This window comes from Syngnathoides biaculeatus, chromosome 22 (genome assembly GCF_019802595.1).
Source record: "Syngnathoides biaculeatus isolate LvHL_M chromosome 22, ASM1980259v1, whole genome shotgun sequence".
NCBI lineage: Eukaryota > Metazoa > Chordata > Actinopteri > Syngnathiformes > Syngnathidae > Syngnathoides > Syngnathoides biaculeatus.
In genome coordinates, this window is record NC_084661.1 from 12,450,404 (window position 1) to 12,466,970 (window position 16,567).

At 46.1% G+C, this 16,567-nt stretch overlaps 1 protein-coding gene across 1 annotated transcript; it reads left to right on the forward strand.

Annotated features, from left to right (window-relative positions):
* Positions 1-6,186: 6,186 nt before the first annotated feature.
* metrn (meteorin, glial cell differentiation regulator) lies at positions 6,187-12,181 on the forward strand. The gene is made up of 4 exons (XM_061811091.1): positions 6,187-6,435; positions 7,708-8,144; positions 9,961-10,020; positions 10,703-12,181. The coding sequence occupies exons 1-4, from the start codon at positions 6,347-6,349 to the stop codon at positions 11,014-11,016; spliced, it is 900 nt and encodes a 299-aa protein (XP_061667075.1). The 5' UTR covers positions 6,187-6,346; the 3' UTR covers positions 11,017-12,181.
* Positions 12,182-16,567: the final 4,386 nt, after the last annotated feature.

The window sequence follows — 16,567 nt, forward strand, 5'->3', positions numbered from 1 at the left end:
CGGCGAGGGACGGGCGCCTCGCGAAAAAAAGAAAAAGCTCGAGACTTTGCAGACAGCGGTGAACCTCTGTCTGACCCCCCAACCACACCCAGCAGGGCTCAAACAACGGCCCCCGGCGGCCAACCCCCTCACCCCGAAGATGACAATCGCACTCGGCTGCAGCTCAAAACTCGGGATCGGGAGTCTCCTCCTCCAGCGAGAGCCGGAAAAAGGGAAGTGAAAGGAGTCGCAATCAGGTTTCCCTCCGGAATCGAACAAAAAACAACAACAATAAAAGCAGCGCTAACTGCGTGAGCGCCCATTACGAGCTACGCGGGGGTGTAAGCGACATCATTCAAGATGGCTTCCTACACGCACCAATGAAATTCTTTCATTCATTTCAGCATAATACTGCATATGAGAGAATTTTGTTGGGTTTTTTTGTCGCAGTTTTGTGTGTGAGAGGCCAACGATGGCCACGGCTCCCATTTTTCAAATCTGGCAGCAATTCACCGCTAACGTCTTTGAAGAGCCCAGAAAACCTCACAAGAACTTTCATGTGCAGTCTGTTGTAGTTGTTGGGGTTTTTTTTTCTTCTTCTTTGATCAGTTATTCCCAATTTGACTGTCAAATGCAAAACGAACGTCGACCGCGTGACGGCGACGGCCTGTGAAGAACCACTTGAAAGATTCGGCCGTGTTTACTTTGCAGCTAAACGGTTCCCGCGTGTGCCTTTGGAGGCGAAGGAATGCCGGGATCAATTGGAAACGTTCGATTCTCCCGTACACACTACGCAAAATCATGATTCATTTTGCGTTTCTTTGAACAGTTAAGGGCTAAATCCTCGGCGATATTTCCCGATTCCGAGTCCGTTTTGGACACCTGCAGCACTGCCTCGTCCCTTCATTCTGCAATTGGACTGTCCCGGGGGGGGGCACGCAGCTGTGACCTTTGAACCCGGACACTATAATTAGCTTATATATAGAGCTGAAGGATGCATAAAGTGGGGGTGGGGGAGTCAAAGGGTAGACCCGCGCCGGCCATGACAGGGATGGTTCGAGTAAAAAAAAAAAAAAACAAAACAAAAAAAAAAGCGAAATATTCAACAATGATGAATGGGAACTTATAAGATGAATGGCAAAACTGACATTAATTGACATATTCATAGACAAAAAGTTGCAGTGATTTGTCTAGAAAATGATGGGGAAATTTCAAGTCTGGTTTTCAAGTCTGTTTTTTCTTTTTTGTTGTTGTTGCATTTTTTTAATATTTCACAATGTTCCAAAAGCTGCTATTTGAAGATAAAATAACATTTTGAAGCGGGATCCCCGATGGAGAAGATAAAAGCACGCCAGGGTTGTATGAGTGGATCGGGACAGCGCAGCTAAGTGATCTATTACATGTTTGGAGAAGCATTAGGGAGCGTTCTCATAGCGTCTCTGCGCGTTTCCAGCTGCGTTTGCCGTCCGGCCTTTCTGTTTATCTGCTGCCTTGTATTCACGTTCCCCGCTGGGCTTTACGCTAACCCTCCCCCCCCCCCCCACGCACAAACACGAGAAGCATAAAAAAGAAAAATAATTTACTGTCAAACAAACAAACGTGTGCATCAGAATCCTGAGAAAGCGCGATGAGAAAGTAGGTGTTACTTTTCACATGCGATTCTCACAGCAGGGGGAGGGGGGCGGGCGTTCGGGGAGTAAATACAGTGAAAAAAATAAGTATTTGAACACCCTGCTATATTGCAAGTTCTCCCACTGAGAAATCACGGAAGGGTCTGAAATTTTCATCGGCGGTGCATGTCCACTGTGAGAGGTCATCGAAAAAGAAAAATCCAGAAAACACAATGTATGATTTTTATTTTACTGATTTATTTGTGCGATACAGCTGCAAATAAGTATTTGAACACCTGAGAAAACCAACGTTAATATTCAGTACAGTAGCCTTTGTTTGCAATTACAGAGGTCAAATGTTTCTTGTAGTTGTTCAACAGGTCTGCACATGCTGCAGAAGGGATTTTGGCCCACTCCTCCACACACATCTTCTCTAGATCAGCTCCTTCAAAAGATTTTCTATTGGGTTTAGGTCTGGAGACTGGCTAGGCTACGCCAGAACCTTGATATGCTTCGAACAGAGCCATTCCTTGGTTTTCCCGTGTGCTTTCGATCATTGTCATGTTGAAAGACCCACCCGCGACCCATCTTCAATGCTCTGACTGTGACTCAACCTCCTGGTTAATCCCCAAAATCTCACAAAACATGGCCGCGGTCATCCTCTCCTTCATACGGTGCAGTCGTCCCATCCCATGTGCAGAAAAACACCCCCAAAGCATGATGCTACCACCCCCATTCTTCACAGTAGGGATGGTGTTCTTGGGATGGAACTCAGGTGTTCCAATAATTATTTGCAGCTGTATCACAAATAAGTCGTTCAAATTTTTTTTTTCTTTTTAGATGATCTCTCTCACAGTGGACATGCAGCTATGATAAAAATTTCAGACCCCTCCATGATTTCTAAGTGGGAGAACTTGCAATATAGCAGGTTGTTCAAATACTTAATTTCTTCACTGTATTAACCAGATAATGCAAGTATCGACTGTCTCAACACAGCACGCTGCACACCCAAAAAACAAAATCGTGAGCACCACTGATCTAGAATCTAGTCCTCAAAGACAGCACTCGCGTGATCAAATATCGACCTTGCGAAAACGGAGCAGAACGTAAAATAATCCACTTTGATCACATTCAGCCGTTTCACTCGGTGTGCGGGGGTTAAAGGTGCAGGGGTGGGGGCACAAGTCAAGTAGACTTTCATGAATAGCAAGACAAAGTCAAGTCCAGTCTTTGTTTCGTACGTTTTTGCTTGCCCTAAATTTGGCAAATCAAGTCTGACTCGTGTCAAATCATCAGATCACGGTCCGCTACCTTCGGACAAGACCTCTGACTCGTCTTGCAGCCTCTGGCCGCCACTCAAACCTGCTCGCAACTGTGGGAAAACTGCACGGATCACACTGGGTCAACAAAAACCAAGAGTGGCTTGAAGTAAGCACGGCGAACAGAATCTTTTGCTTTTTCGTGTAAGAATGTTGGGAGGAGAAGAGAAGGGGAGTCAGTACCTTTGTCACGGAATCCGGCGGACATGACACTCACATATGAGTTATGCCATAAAAGGTAAAAAGTAGATCATAGTCAAAAAACAATCAAATGGTTGTGTAAAACGTCCTTTGTCTTTCCCATGGCTAAAAGCAAGCAGGGCAGACACACACACTCACACACACACACACAAAAATGCGACACAAGCATTCGAGGTTGGCTGCCAGTGTGCAGGAATGCTGATTATCAGGAAGGCAGTGACAAGATCTCATTACCGGCAGATAGATGGATGACTCAGTGCTGGAAAACAAACAGCGGCCACGCCAGATCCGACGGATTAGGGCTCAGGTGCCATGGGAAGCGACCAGCCAGTCATGGGAAACGGGGGGGGGGGGGGGGGGGGGGTTGCACTGGGATCGTTTTGGCTCTCACCCCAACATCTTCAAAAGGAAAATGAAACAGGTTTAGAAAAAAAATCATTGAATTATTTCCAGTTAATTCAACCATTCATTTATTTAGAAATGTATAATAAAAAAAAAAATCAAACGTGCATGTAAAAATTAAATGTAAAAAAAAAAAAAATTAAATTCATGCATGTAAAATGAGAAAAAAAATCTTTAAGAAAATTATGTATTCGTATATTATCTTCTTCTTTTCCTTTCGGCTTGTCTCGTTAGGGGTCGCCACAGCGTGTCATCTTATATATGTGTACTGTATATGTATATGATATCAATTTTAATTGAATACAAACACTAAAAATGTTTGAAAGATGTTACATTGTGAACACAAAATATGTACAATCATTTTATGTGAATAATATGATAGTAAGTTTGAATAAAACAAACCATTTTCTATGCCGCTTATCCTCACGAGGTTCGCGGGGAGCGCTAGAGCCTATCGCAGCAGCAAACGGGCAGGAGGCGGGGTACACCCTAAACTGGTTGCCAGGCAATCGCAGGGCAACACAGGCGGGTCTGGGATTGAACCTGGGACCTCAGAACTGTGAGGCGAACGCTTTACCAGTTGATCCACTGTGCCGCCTATATGTGTATTATATTAATTTTAATTTAATACAAACACTAAAAATGTTTTAAACATGCTACATTGTGGACACAAAATATGTACAATCATTTTATGTGAATAATAGAATATTAAGTTTGAATAAAAGCAAACCATTAAATAGATATTTTTCTAATTTTACAAATACATCTTTTATTATTTAGCTAGTAACGAAAAATAAAATAAATTGAATAAATACATTTTAATAAATTTGAGGGGGGAAACTGCAAAATTCACGCAACAAATATGAGAGAACCCTTGATCATGGAAATCCTCAGAGGGCCCAATGAAATAATGGAGGGAACGGTATGCGGCCCGCACGCCATCATTGCCCTCCCCTTGCTCTTTACACAGCAAAACTAGCCACGAGTGGGCTTTTGGGACCGTTTCGCCAAGAAGAAGCGCTGAGGGAAAGTTACGCACGTCAAGGTCCCATAAACATTGTTGACGCCACACTGTTACTACATCCTCCCCATGTTTGCGCGCACAGGCACGTAGACACACACACACACACACACACAGGAATCCGGGACACTCAGCAAATACAAAAAAATCTCACACATACACGCCAACTCCCGTACGCGTACAGCGACGCTGTTTGAAGACGTTCTCATTGGCAGTCAGGTGAGACTGAGCGCTGCACTAGTGGACCGTGTCGGGATTCTGTTGCGTGCGCGTCACAGAGCGCCGTCAAAAGCAGCATTGTTGGAGTTACCGAGGGGAAACGTCACCGAAACTAAGAGTTCATTCCATAATGGTTGAGGGTTTCCAATGTATCATCAATTTTTTTCATCCATTTTCTTTGCCGCTTATCCTCACTGGGGTCGCGGGGAGTGCTGGAGCCTATCCCGGCTGTCAACGGGCAAGAGGCGGGGTACACCCTGAACTGGTTCCCAGTCAATCACAGAGCACCTGTCGCCAAATAATCGTACACACTCACATTCACGACGACCGCGGACAATATCGAGTCTTCGAAGGGAGGCCGACGCCGAGATTGGAACTCCAAACCTTAGTACTGTGAAGTTTGCCAACCAACAGGTGAGTTTAGCAAGACACTAAAAAGCAAGTCTCGCGTTTGTGTCGCATCCAAACACAATTCAGAAATCTCATTCCATCAATGCCTTCATGAGCATTTTCATATAAAATATTAATTAAAGAAAAAAAGGTTGGGGTAGGGGGAGGGTCACCATGTCTGGGCAGAACCAATTACCGACGCCACCTCCCTTATCTGAAAAGAAGATTAACGTTATTTAACCGGGAGCAGGGCCTTTGTTTGCTTACTGGCTTTTTAACTAGCGACTTTAAACAAATCATAAATAGGAAGCTTGATCTTAGGCGGCAGCAGGTACTTCAAAACCTATTTTTATTGAGTCGCCATTTGTCAGAGAAAAACTGTTGCAAGATATTGTATTGATCATGAAATCCATGAGGAGGACCCACGTTTATAATTTGCATTTTGAGCTGTGAAACCCTGACTTAAAAATAAAGAGTATGATTTATTGCTCACCATTATGTTAACACAACATATATTTTGATATTTTTGGGTCCTGAGGAGGACCCACATTTAGAATATGGATCTTGAGGTGAAAATATTTTGGAAACCCTGACTAAGAAAAAAAAAAAAAAGTTAATGTAATTACAATAATTTGCATCGTCGGAAAAAAAAAAAAAACATTTTTGATTGTGTTAATTGATAATGGAAGAAGCACAACATTTACATAGAGTGCGAGTCGGGGCGGTGGTGGCGGGGAGGGTGGGGGCCGCTCACATTGTCTCACTTTCTTTGCTGCAATGCGCTGCCGGGGCAAACACAATGGAGAATTGTAACATACTTGCGCACTGTCACTCTTTCTTCAGGTCACACTACACAACCCCCTAGTCCGGAGTCCCGACACCCCACAGCCAGTCCTCCTCCCCACCACCACCGCCGCCAAACTCCACCCTCCCCCCTACCCACTTGTGAGAGTGGTTTAAAGTTTCCGGGCCCGGCCTCTGATTGGTTGCCGGAGTTTCTTTAAGGGGAATAAACTTGGGAGCTCGACGCAGTGCAAAGCAAACGCAGACGGGAACCACTTGGTAGACATTCCCTTATCTGAAGAGGATGCAACACTATGGCTGCCAAGTCAGATAACATTAGATTTATAGTTTTATAGAGCAGTTTGGATTTATTTTGCGTACTTTTTTTTTTTTTTTAAAGTTTGCATCACTTCTATTTGAAGATGCATCTTTTGGGGATTTACACCGTTTGGATATTATTCCGTGCAGCACAGTGCAATTATTCCGAGGATCAGTGTAGCTGGAGGGGGAGGCAAGTATTGCACGTAATCTTTGAGTTTGTACTTTATTTTCTTTCAGGTTTTGAGATAAAATCGAGCTACAAATGTTTCGGTTAAGGGTGCGCAGATTGCAGGACGGCGCTTGTCTGACCGCAGCATGTCAGGACCTGTTGGCCATTGGCGAGTCCTTCAATGTGCCGGAGGGGCTCGACTAGGAGGCCTGCAGGGTCCAGACACACAGGAGACTGTGAACATGCAGTTTGGAATAATATTCCCATTGAGGGATTTTATATTTTGGAAGAAGCGGGGGGCAAAGTGACGAGAGCAGGGCTGTTCTTCGCAGAGTCGCCAACAGGCGGTGCTTTCTCAAGCAGTTCTCGGCAAAGTTGAGTCTGCTGTCATGTGGCAAGCAACAGATGTGGTGACTCATTAGAGGCTTTCATTTTTTTTCAATTCAGAAATGGAAAAAAAATTCCGATATGTGTTTTAGACTCAAGCACACAGGTGTCAAACTCACGGCCCGGGGGCCAGATCTGGCCGCTGCATGATTTTATGTGGCCCGCGGAGGCAAATCATGTGCATCAACTTCCATGATTTTTTTTTTGTTCAAATCTGTACCAAACTTTCAAATTGTCATATCAAAAATGATAACGTTGAGCTATTACAAGCATTTTTTGAGTTACCAAACAACAATAGTTGGAAAAAAACCCATTACCCTTGAGTTCTGATTCCAAAACTAGTTCATAAATTTCATGTGTAAATATGATGACGCAGTCAAAGATTTTTATCCGAGCCGGTGGCCCGTGACAAAAATTAGTTTGACACCCCTGCTCTAACGTGTCAACGTTGGAATTTTGAATTTCCAGGCACGTGCATTTGAATGTGCAGTATGGTGAAATAGTGGTTATCATGTCTGGCTCATACTTCTGTTGTCCCAGGTCCAAATCCCAGCTCCATCCCTCCTGTTTAAAGTTGAAGTTTAGAATTTTCAGGTGCATGTGTTTTAATGGCCAGCACTTTGGAGTAGAATTTAGCACGTCTGGCTCACAGTTTTGAGGGTCTGGATCTGAGTCTCAGTTCTGGCATTCCTGTGCGGAGTTTGCGTGCCGTGTCGGTCCTTCCTCACATATTCCAAAAAACGGGCATGTCAGTGCTCAGTGAAGACTCAGAAGTTCTCCATAGAATGGTTGTTTGTCTACTTAGGCCCAACTTCTTGCTCAGTCACCTGGGATAGACTCCTGCTGGTGAGGATAAGCGGGATATAAAATGCTCCAGCTCTAAATCCTCTCTTTTCTTCGTTTCAGTGGATTGTCCCAGCAGCAAGGCAGCGTGGAGCAGATCTCCCTCCACTGCTCCGAGGGCACCCTAGACTGGCTGTACCCCAAAGGAGCCCTCCGCCTCACCCTGTCCCCCCGCCTGCACTCGGTGGCGGCGAGCCCCAGGGGCGGCGGGGGCTCGGGCCTCATCACGGCCTGCGTCAAGCCCTCGGAGCACTTCCACGGCGCCCAGCTCTACCTGGAGAGGGACGGCATCCTGGAGCTCCTGGTCGGGGAGCGGCCCGAGTCGTCCCCCCCGCCCAGGGTGCGCTGCTTCAGCCGCCTGCCGGGAGAGAAGGTGGCGCTCTTCATGCAAGCGACGCCTCACCAAGACATCAGCCGGCGCATCGCCTCCTTCCGATACGAACTGAGAGGGGACTGGACCGCGCGCCTGTCGCTGGACTCCAACCACATCAGTACTGTTGGTGAGTCGTTCAGGCGGAGTCTAAGGTCGCCTTTGGGTTCAGTCACCCTTTCCCTACTCCCTAATCTAACTGGACAAAATAGAGGCATACAATTTCATTTGAATCATGCTAATATGAGTCTCTCATCTCTTCAGGTTTATGCGACCAGATAGCTTTTAAGTTCTTCACGGTTACGCTAAATAGCATCAAAGCTGCCGTACTACAACCCTCGTAACAACAGATGGAACACAAATCATGCAGCATCAGATGTAGACAATCATTATGACAACAACCTCTGCGAAGAACCGCTAAAATTAGTCCCGTACTGATGAGCTGCAAAGAGTCAGACTCTTTGAATTCCATTTCATCGAGGAACCACCGTACATGTACCGTTACAGCTCAACTAATGTTTCTGACGCATGGCTGTATCCAAATATTTTCACTTTAACTGGAGTCCTCACTTCCGTAAGACGGAATTTTACCAAAGTCAGAACACTCTTAAAAAAACTATGCCAACGCAGTAGTGAAACGTGAATTACAGGAAATACATGTATGATAATCAAATCCTGGCCATAAATCTAAAACAAAAAGGGGACTTTTGGGTTCCGCCTCTCTGCTTTCGCTCACGTTTCTGCATTCTGGCTGCAAAATGGATGTCATGTGTCCAGCCCCTCCCCACCCCCCCAAAAAAAAAAAACCTCATCGCCCGATTGATGATTCAGAGCAGGCCTCTGTAGGCTGATTGGATTTTCCAGGAGGAAGTGGGCAAACTGTCCCTAGACTGAAGGCATGTTGGTTTGGAGTTTGGAGCAGGGAGTGAGGAGGGGGATTGCGTTGGGGTGGGGGGGCTACAAAAGCACAGTATGTGGGGCTTTCTCCAGAGTCCACAACTCTTTGAATGCGTGCCGCTCCAACATTCTGGGATTACTGCCGTCTCCTAGGCGACAGAGGCCTCTCCCCAGCTGAGATGCTCCCCTCTTTTGTTGAGCTGCCTCACTGCGGGTAGACTTGTCTGTAGCCGGAGACCGACGACCCCCCCCCCCCCCCCTCCCTCTCTCCCTCCCTATTCCCCCCCCCGCCCGCAGCCGCAGACAAAAAGTTTGCTTTGCGACTGGAGAGGAAGGAATCTCATTTATCAAGAGGGGTTTTCACTCTGGAAGAATCTGCAGGGTGAGACTGGGGCCTCCAGTGAAGCTCAAATTAAAAATCCCATTTTTGACTTCATTTTTTTTTTTTTTTTGCTGTTCAATTTTTAAACTTTTAAAACCGCTTCAGAACGGATTTCATGTTCAGGAGAGGAAAATTGTTAGGTTGAGGGTTGATTTCAAGAATCAAGTTGATCGGACCGCCATAAAACTAATGTGCACTTCTGTTGTCGGAGTAAAATCTCAACCTTAGTAATAAGTTTATTTTATGTGAGAATTTCAAATGTATAAAGAGGCAGAAATGAGAAGGAACATTTTGGAAATATGTTGTCTGTTTGGTTATTTTTTTCCCCCTGTCTGAAGTGAAAGAACTCGAGATTTTCTTTGCATTGCTATTATTGCGGTACTCAAAACGTGCCTTTGAAGTCTAGCCCCGCCCCCCTGTCTGTTGGCCCCTTTCAGGCTTTAGCCTCGAAACGGTGTCCGGTGCAGAGAACGGTGTACCTTAAAAGCCTCGACCGTAAAAGTAGCAGCTGTCTGTTGGTCGTTGGTCCAGGCTCTGTTTCTTGCTCACTTTCCTGTGCGTTGTGTTCTTTTCTTGCACATTTTCTTATCAGCACGCGCTGCACGTGTTTTTCCTAGGAGATTTATGCGAGCCCGCTAAACCGATTCCCCCTCTGTTTCCTCCGCAGAAGCGTGCAGGCCCTGCAACGACACCGAGATCCTCATGGCCGTGTGCACCAGTGACTTTGGTAAGTTGTGCGGCCTCAAATTGGGAATTTTGATATCGAAAGCAAAATATACACACACAAAAAGACAGATTAATAATAGCCTCGTGTGCAACCAAATACTCGGAAGGCAGGAAAGGAAGAATCAAGGAAGAGGAGGTGGGAAAATTGAAGAAGGGAGTAAGGAAGAAAGAAAAGATGGAAGGTAGGAACAGAGGGTAGAAAGATGATAGTGAGTAAGGGGTCAAGGATGGTATGAAAGAAGAAAGGAGGTTGGAAGGTGGTGGAAGGAAAAGAAGGAAGGACGGTACATGCAAGGAAGAAAGGAAGAATGGAACCAAATATGGAAGGAGTGCTGCAAAGATGACATGAATAGAAGGAAGGAAAGAAAAAGGGGGGAGAGGAAAGGAAACAAGGATGGTAAATGAGAATGGAAGGAAAGAAGTAAGAAAACAAGGAGGGAACGATCTCACCATCAACTTTGGGGTTTCCACCCCAGACAACCGGGCTGAGACTCCAGTTGCCTCCGTTCGGCTTCAGCAGATCTGTGGAGAGCTTCCAGCTCAACTTCGAAGAAATTTTTACCACAAGAGGGCAAAATTACTTCTGCGTGAAGACATGAAAACCGGACTTCAGCTGCTGTCTTGACGTAACTTCAAGTGAAATGAACTAAACTCACCTGGCGTGTTTTGCTCCTCCCCCACAGTGGTGCGCGGCAACATCAGGTCCGTGGAGGAGGACGAGAACCTCCGGGCCGCGGTCATCAAGGTCAGCGCCACGCGGGTCTTCCGCCAAAAGTACGCCCTCTTCACCAGCATCGGGCGCGGGGCCGCCCGGGGGGACATCCGCACCCTGCTGCAGTGCGGCGTCAAACCGGGCCCCGGCAGCTTCCTCTTCACCGGTCGGGTCCACTTCGGCGAGGCCTGGTTGGGCTGCGCCCCGCGATACAAGGACTTCCTGCAGGCTTACACCGCGGCCAAGGCGGCCCAGCAGATTCCCTGCGAGCTTCCCGTGGACTGAGCGCCCAAAGTTCGCCGCTGCTCGTCTGCGACGCGGAACCGAGGCGGAACGGGACGCCGGCTCGCTTGCTTCAAAAGTTTAATCCCGCAGAGCAAGTTCAGGCGCCGAGGAGAGAAATGGACCCAGTTTCAGTGCAATAGCAGCTCCGCTTAAATCTCGTGGGGCCGGGATGTCATCTTCCTGGTTGCCATGGCGAACAGAAGCATTTCGTTTTAGGTGTCGTTTAAGTTCCGCCAGTGAGCGTTTGGTACCTGGGCCTTCAGTGGGCACTGAACACACCTCTTAAAACAGAACCACCTCTACCACTTGGTTTAAGAAACACTGCTCTATTTATTCTGAAGCCCTTGTGCAGTTTAGATTGACATGGGAAACAAAGTCTGGAATTTGATTGCCCCCCCCCCACTCAAAAAATAATAATCTTTCATACATATATTGTAAGCAGAAATATGACAATGAAGCAAAAATTTTTATGGAACAAATATTACAATTTAGGTTCCCGCTGGGAATCTATGAAACTCAGGAAGCGTACGGAAACGAACTCAGTGAGGATAAAAAAAAAAAATGTTTGGCGTTTTCGGTGGTTACATGAGAGGTCGATTACTTTTATTAAGGAGATTATACGTCATAGGAAATTGCACTGAGTGAAAGAAAGGGAACGAATCGCAATGCTGCAAACACTTAAAAAAAAAAAAAAAAACCAAATAAATAAAAAGCAAGTATATGTAGCAGAGAGGTGCAGCTTAGAACTTAATATATGTGCATACCAATATTGTAAGCATGTACAGTAACGATAAGGCAGTGAACGCCAGTTGCCCTTTTCTGACAGTTTTCAAAAAATAATCATGACGAAACCGAGGACAAAATGTTTTCTACTGGAGAAAGCAAGCAAGAATGGGGGAAAAAAAGTTTTTGTTTTTGTTTAAAAGGGGTTGAAGTCCCCGAAATGCTGTTTTCTTATGTGCACTATGTCAACAAGGGGGAGAAGATTGTACCAAATGAATTTTAAGTGCCCAAGTCTTAAGAACACTGCCATTTTCCTTCGTGTGAATATATGTCAATAGAAACTAAATGTAAATATGTGCATAAGAAAGTCTAAATGAGAATGTCAGTATTGTTGATATTATATGTCTGTGGACTGTATGTTCTGTCAATGTTTTATTCAAATATACTATGAAAAAAAAAAGTCATTGTTTAATCACTTTGGAAAAAGCCAGCTAAAAGTGTTCAAAGTTCAGTTTCTCACACATAAGTCACTTGGAGTAGCCATGAATGCGACCAAGATTTAGGGAGCGTGAGTGTGTGTGTGTTCGAAACCAGAGGTTGGAATTCTGTTGTCCCCGCGCTGCCATTTTCAGGAGCCAGGAAGCAATAAATTGTCATAAAGGGAGCACAGTGGCGGGCACGTCGGAGTCGAGGTGCCACGCAGTCGCTGGCTCCATCCTGACCACGTGCGTGAGAGAGCAAATTCTTTTTTTTATGTGCTAAATCACGCGGAATGAGGCGCCGCCAGGGGTTACCTCTGGCGCGTCACGCTGAAACGGCCTCGTATAATCCGCAAAATTCGCGTTTGCAAGTGCTGTCGTATGAACTACTGAAATCCTCTCAAATGTCGGCCTGAAAGACACTCAAATGATATACCGAAATATGCATTTTGGCAGTGTATAAAAGCGTTTCTTCATTTGCCGTGGTGTGAGAAAGGGGACGAGAAAAAAAAAATCGTTTGAATCCATTTTGGAATCAGGCTGCATAATTTTCCCTAAATATTATAAAAAGCCAAATTTACTGCGAGCAGCTTCAGGGAATGAAGTTTGGATGGAAAATAACGGCAAAAATGAACTTTTGGAAACGAGTTTATCACTGCATCAGTAGTTTGAGTGAAGGGAGCTCCGTCCTCACAAATTTACTGCCTCAGTGCTCCTTTAAAATGTTCTGTGCGCGCACACACACACACACACACACACCACACACACACACACACACACACACACACACACACTCCCCCGTTTGCGGGTATTGTTGCAAGGCCGGTAAGCCAAAACAAAGACTCCTCAACTTGTTTTCCCCTGACTAATGCATGATGTGTCTTAATGACAACTTCATGCATTGTTGTCTTTGTGACCCCGACTCGAACCCCATAAAAATTGCATTTGCCACAATGCAAACATAGAATCGCATGCTATAAAAATGAATGACCCTTAACCCTCAACCGTTGTGCTGTGGGAAATGAACCAAAAAGCACTTCTTTGCTTAAAAAACAAACAACAACAAAAAAAGATTATTTCTCCCAACAAGAAAGTATCTTTGTTTGACTGCAGTAGCCATGCCAGTGACGTAAAGTGACAGGCAGAACAATTAAATTTTCTTCCATCCCATCACAGAAGGTACATATAACCTGTCTGTGCACCTGTTGCCATTCCCTCAAGTGAATATCAGCTTTGTGTTCAAGTAAATTTGAATTATTTCAAACATTTTGCACGGCGGTATTCAGTGAGATTTTTCTCATGTGAATTTTGCGTCTTGGCTCAATAAAAGATGGTCGGGAAACAATTTGCTTAAAATCAGTCCAACAGATTCAGCTTGAGTGCACATGCTGCACGCAACGCCGCTCCTTCTTCGGAAAAGCACCCCAAAGCTCGATCGCCACCACTCCCACCACCCAAGTCCAACAATCCCCCCCCCCCTTTTTTTTTCTTGTGTTGTGTGGCCGAGGTGTCGACAGGGCGAAGCGAGAAGACCTCGGCGAGACATTCAAGAGGGTGTGGGCTTCTGTTCAGTTAGGTCCCGGGGGAAGTTTGGGGGAAATGTTAGAAAAGCTTGAGAGGTGAGCCCACGTGTGCCCACACGCACAACAAGTGCTCGTCGACACACCCTGAGTAGTGAGCGCGACCCCTGACCCTGCATGTCAGGCATAGCCTCTGTTGGCTTCCTGGGCTTCATACACGGGCTGAATAAACAGTGGGCTAAAAGTAGGTACAGTTAGGAAGGAAGGAAGGAAGGAGGGAAGAAAGAAGGTAGAATGGGAGGGAAGGAAGGAGGAAGGATGGGATTGAGGGAGGAACAAAGGAGGAATGAAGTGAGGGAGGCAGGGAGGGTGGATGGAAGGAAGGACGGATGGGATGGAGGGAGGAAGGAATGAAGGAGAGGAGGAAGAAGAAGGACTAGGAAGGAAGGGACGGAAGAAAGAAAAAGAAGAAAGAAAGGGAGGGGGAGGGGAGGAAGAAGGGGGATTGAGGGAGCAATGGGGAGGAAGGGAAGGGGGCGAAGGAAGAAAGGAAGGGACGGAACGAAAGGAAGGAAGGAAGGAGAAAGAAAGGGAGGAAGGAAGCAAGGAAGAAAGAAAAAGGATGGGATCGAGGGAAAAAGGAAGGAGGAAGGAAGGAAGGAAGAAAGGAAGGAGGGAAGGAGGGAAGAAAGAAAGGAAAGGAAGAATGGGAGGGAGGAAGGAGGAAGGATGGGATTGAGTGAGGGAGAGAACCAAAGGAAGGAATGAAGATGAGGGAGGAGGGAGGGGGATGGAAGGAGGACGGATGGGATTGAGGGAGGAAGGAATTAGGAAGGGAAGGAACGAAGGAAGGAAGGAACGGAAGGGAAGGAAGGTGAGGGAAGAAAGAAGAAAGAAAGGAGGAGGGAGGAAAAGAAGGGGACTTGAGGGAGGAGGGGAAGGGGGGGCAAGGGGGGAAAGAAAGAAAAAGGAAGGGAGAAGGAAGGAAGGAATGAGGATGGGCGGGAAGGAAGAAAGAAAGGGAGGAAGGAAGGAAGAAAGAAAAACAAGGAGGGGATCGAGGGAAAAAGGAAGGAGGAAGGAAGGAAGGAAGAAAGGAAGGAAGGAAAGGAGGGAAGAAGGAAGGAAGAAGGAGGGAAAAGAAGGAGGAAGGAAGGTGGGATGAGGGAGGAACAAGGAAGGATGAAGATGAAGTGGAAGGCAGGGAGGGTGGATGGAAGGAAGGACGGATGGGATTGGGGAGGAAGGAATGAATGAAGGAAGGAAGGAAGGAAGGAAGGAAGGAAGGAAGGAATGAAGGAGGGAGGGAAGAAAGAAAGAAAAAAAGAAAGAAAGGGAGGGAGGAAGAATGGGATTGAGGGAGGAGGGAAGGGGGGAAGGAAGAAAGGAAGGGAGGAAGGAAGGAAGGAATGAAGGATGGGAGGGAGGAAGAAAGAAAGGGAGGAAGGAAGGAAGAAAGAAAAAGGATGGGATCGAGGGAAAAAGGAAGGAGGAAAGAAGGAAGGAAGGAAGGAAGGAGGAAGGAGGGAAGGAGGGAAGAAAGGAAGGAAGAATGGGAGGGAAGGAAGGAGGAAGGATGGGATTGAGGGAGGAACAAAGGAAGGAATGAAGTGAGGGAGGCAGGGAGGGTGGATGGAAGGAAGGACGGATGGGATTGAGGGAGGAAGGAATGAAGGAAGGAAGGAAGGAGGGAATGAAGGAAGGGAGGGGGAAGAAAGAAAGAAAGAATGAAAGGGAGGGAGGAAGAATGGGATTGAGGGAGGAGGGAAGGGGGGAAGTAAGAAAGGAAAGGAGGAAGGAAGGAAGGAATGAAGGATGAGAGGGAGGGAGGGAGGAAGAAAGAAAGGGAGGAAGGAAGGGAGGAAGGAAGGAATAAAGGATGGGAGGGAGGAAGAAAGAAAGGGAGGAAGGAAGGAAGGAAGAAAAAGGATGGGATCGAGGGAAAAAGGAAGGAAGGAAGGAAGGAAGAAAGAAGATTGGAGGGAAGGGAGAAAGGAAGGATGCACAATTTTTGAGGGAGGGAATGAGGGAAGAAACAAAGGAAGCAAATCATGGAAAAGGATGTATGAAAAAGGAAGAAGGAAGGGATCAAGGAAAGGAAGATAGGAAGGGGGTAGAGTGAAAGGGATGGAGAGAGGAAGGAAAAAAGCAAAGAAGGTTCAATAAAAAGAAATGAGAGGAAGGAAGTAATGAAACAAGATGGTGAAGGATTGAAATAAGGATGAAGGAAGGAAGGGAGGCAAGATGGGTGGTGGAAAAGAAGGAAACAAGGGTGTATGAAAGGAAGTGGAAAAAGATGGAAGGAGGGAAGGATGCTTAAAACCATAACCCTGGAATCTCTGAACAAAAAAAATAAAAAATCCATCTAAAAGCCAAACTTTGACGTTCATCAAAATCACGTTTTTATTGAAACGGATGCAGATGGGAATTAGTTACGGGTAGCTTCCAAGAATGTTCCAATTTAAGAGGAGAACATTTAATAAACATGTCATTGTAATAAAACGTTTTTGTTTGAAAGTGTACGCCATTGTTTGACCCACCCTTTCCGTCTGGTTTTGGTTTGTACGACCATAGCAGCCGTCTTGAACGCTGCACCGTCTCAAACCCCCCCCCCCCCCCCACAACACACGTCACCACGGCGACCTTGTCTGACTCATCCATTTTTTACCATCACGTCGTCCTCAAATGCTCGAAAAAGACTTTTCCCATAACGCGCCCCACAGCTGTTCGGGTGTGTCGGGTGGTGATTTTGGAAAGTGCGGCCGAAACATTGGCACGGCGCAAAAGTACCGGCAAAACATACTTTGGGATTATGAATCAGCCTGTAGA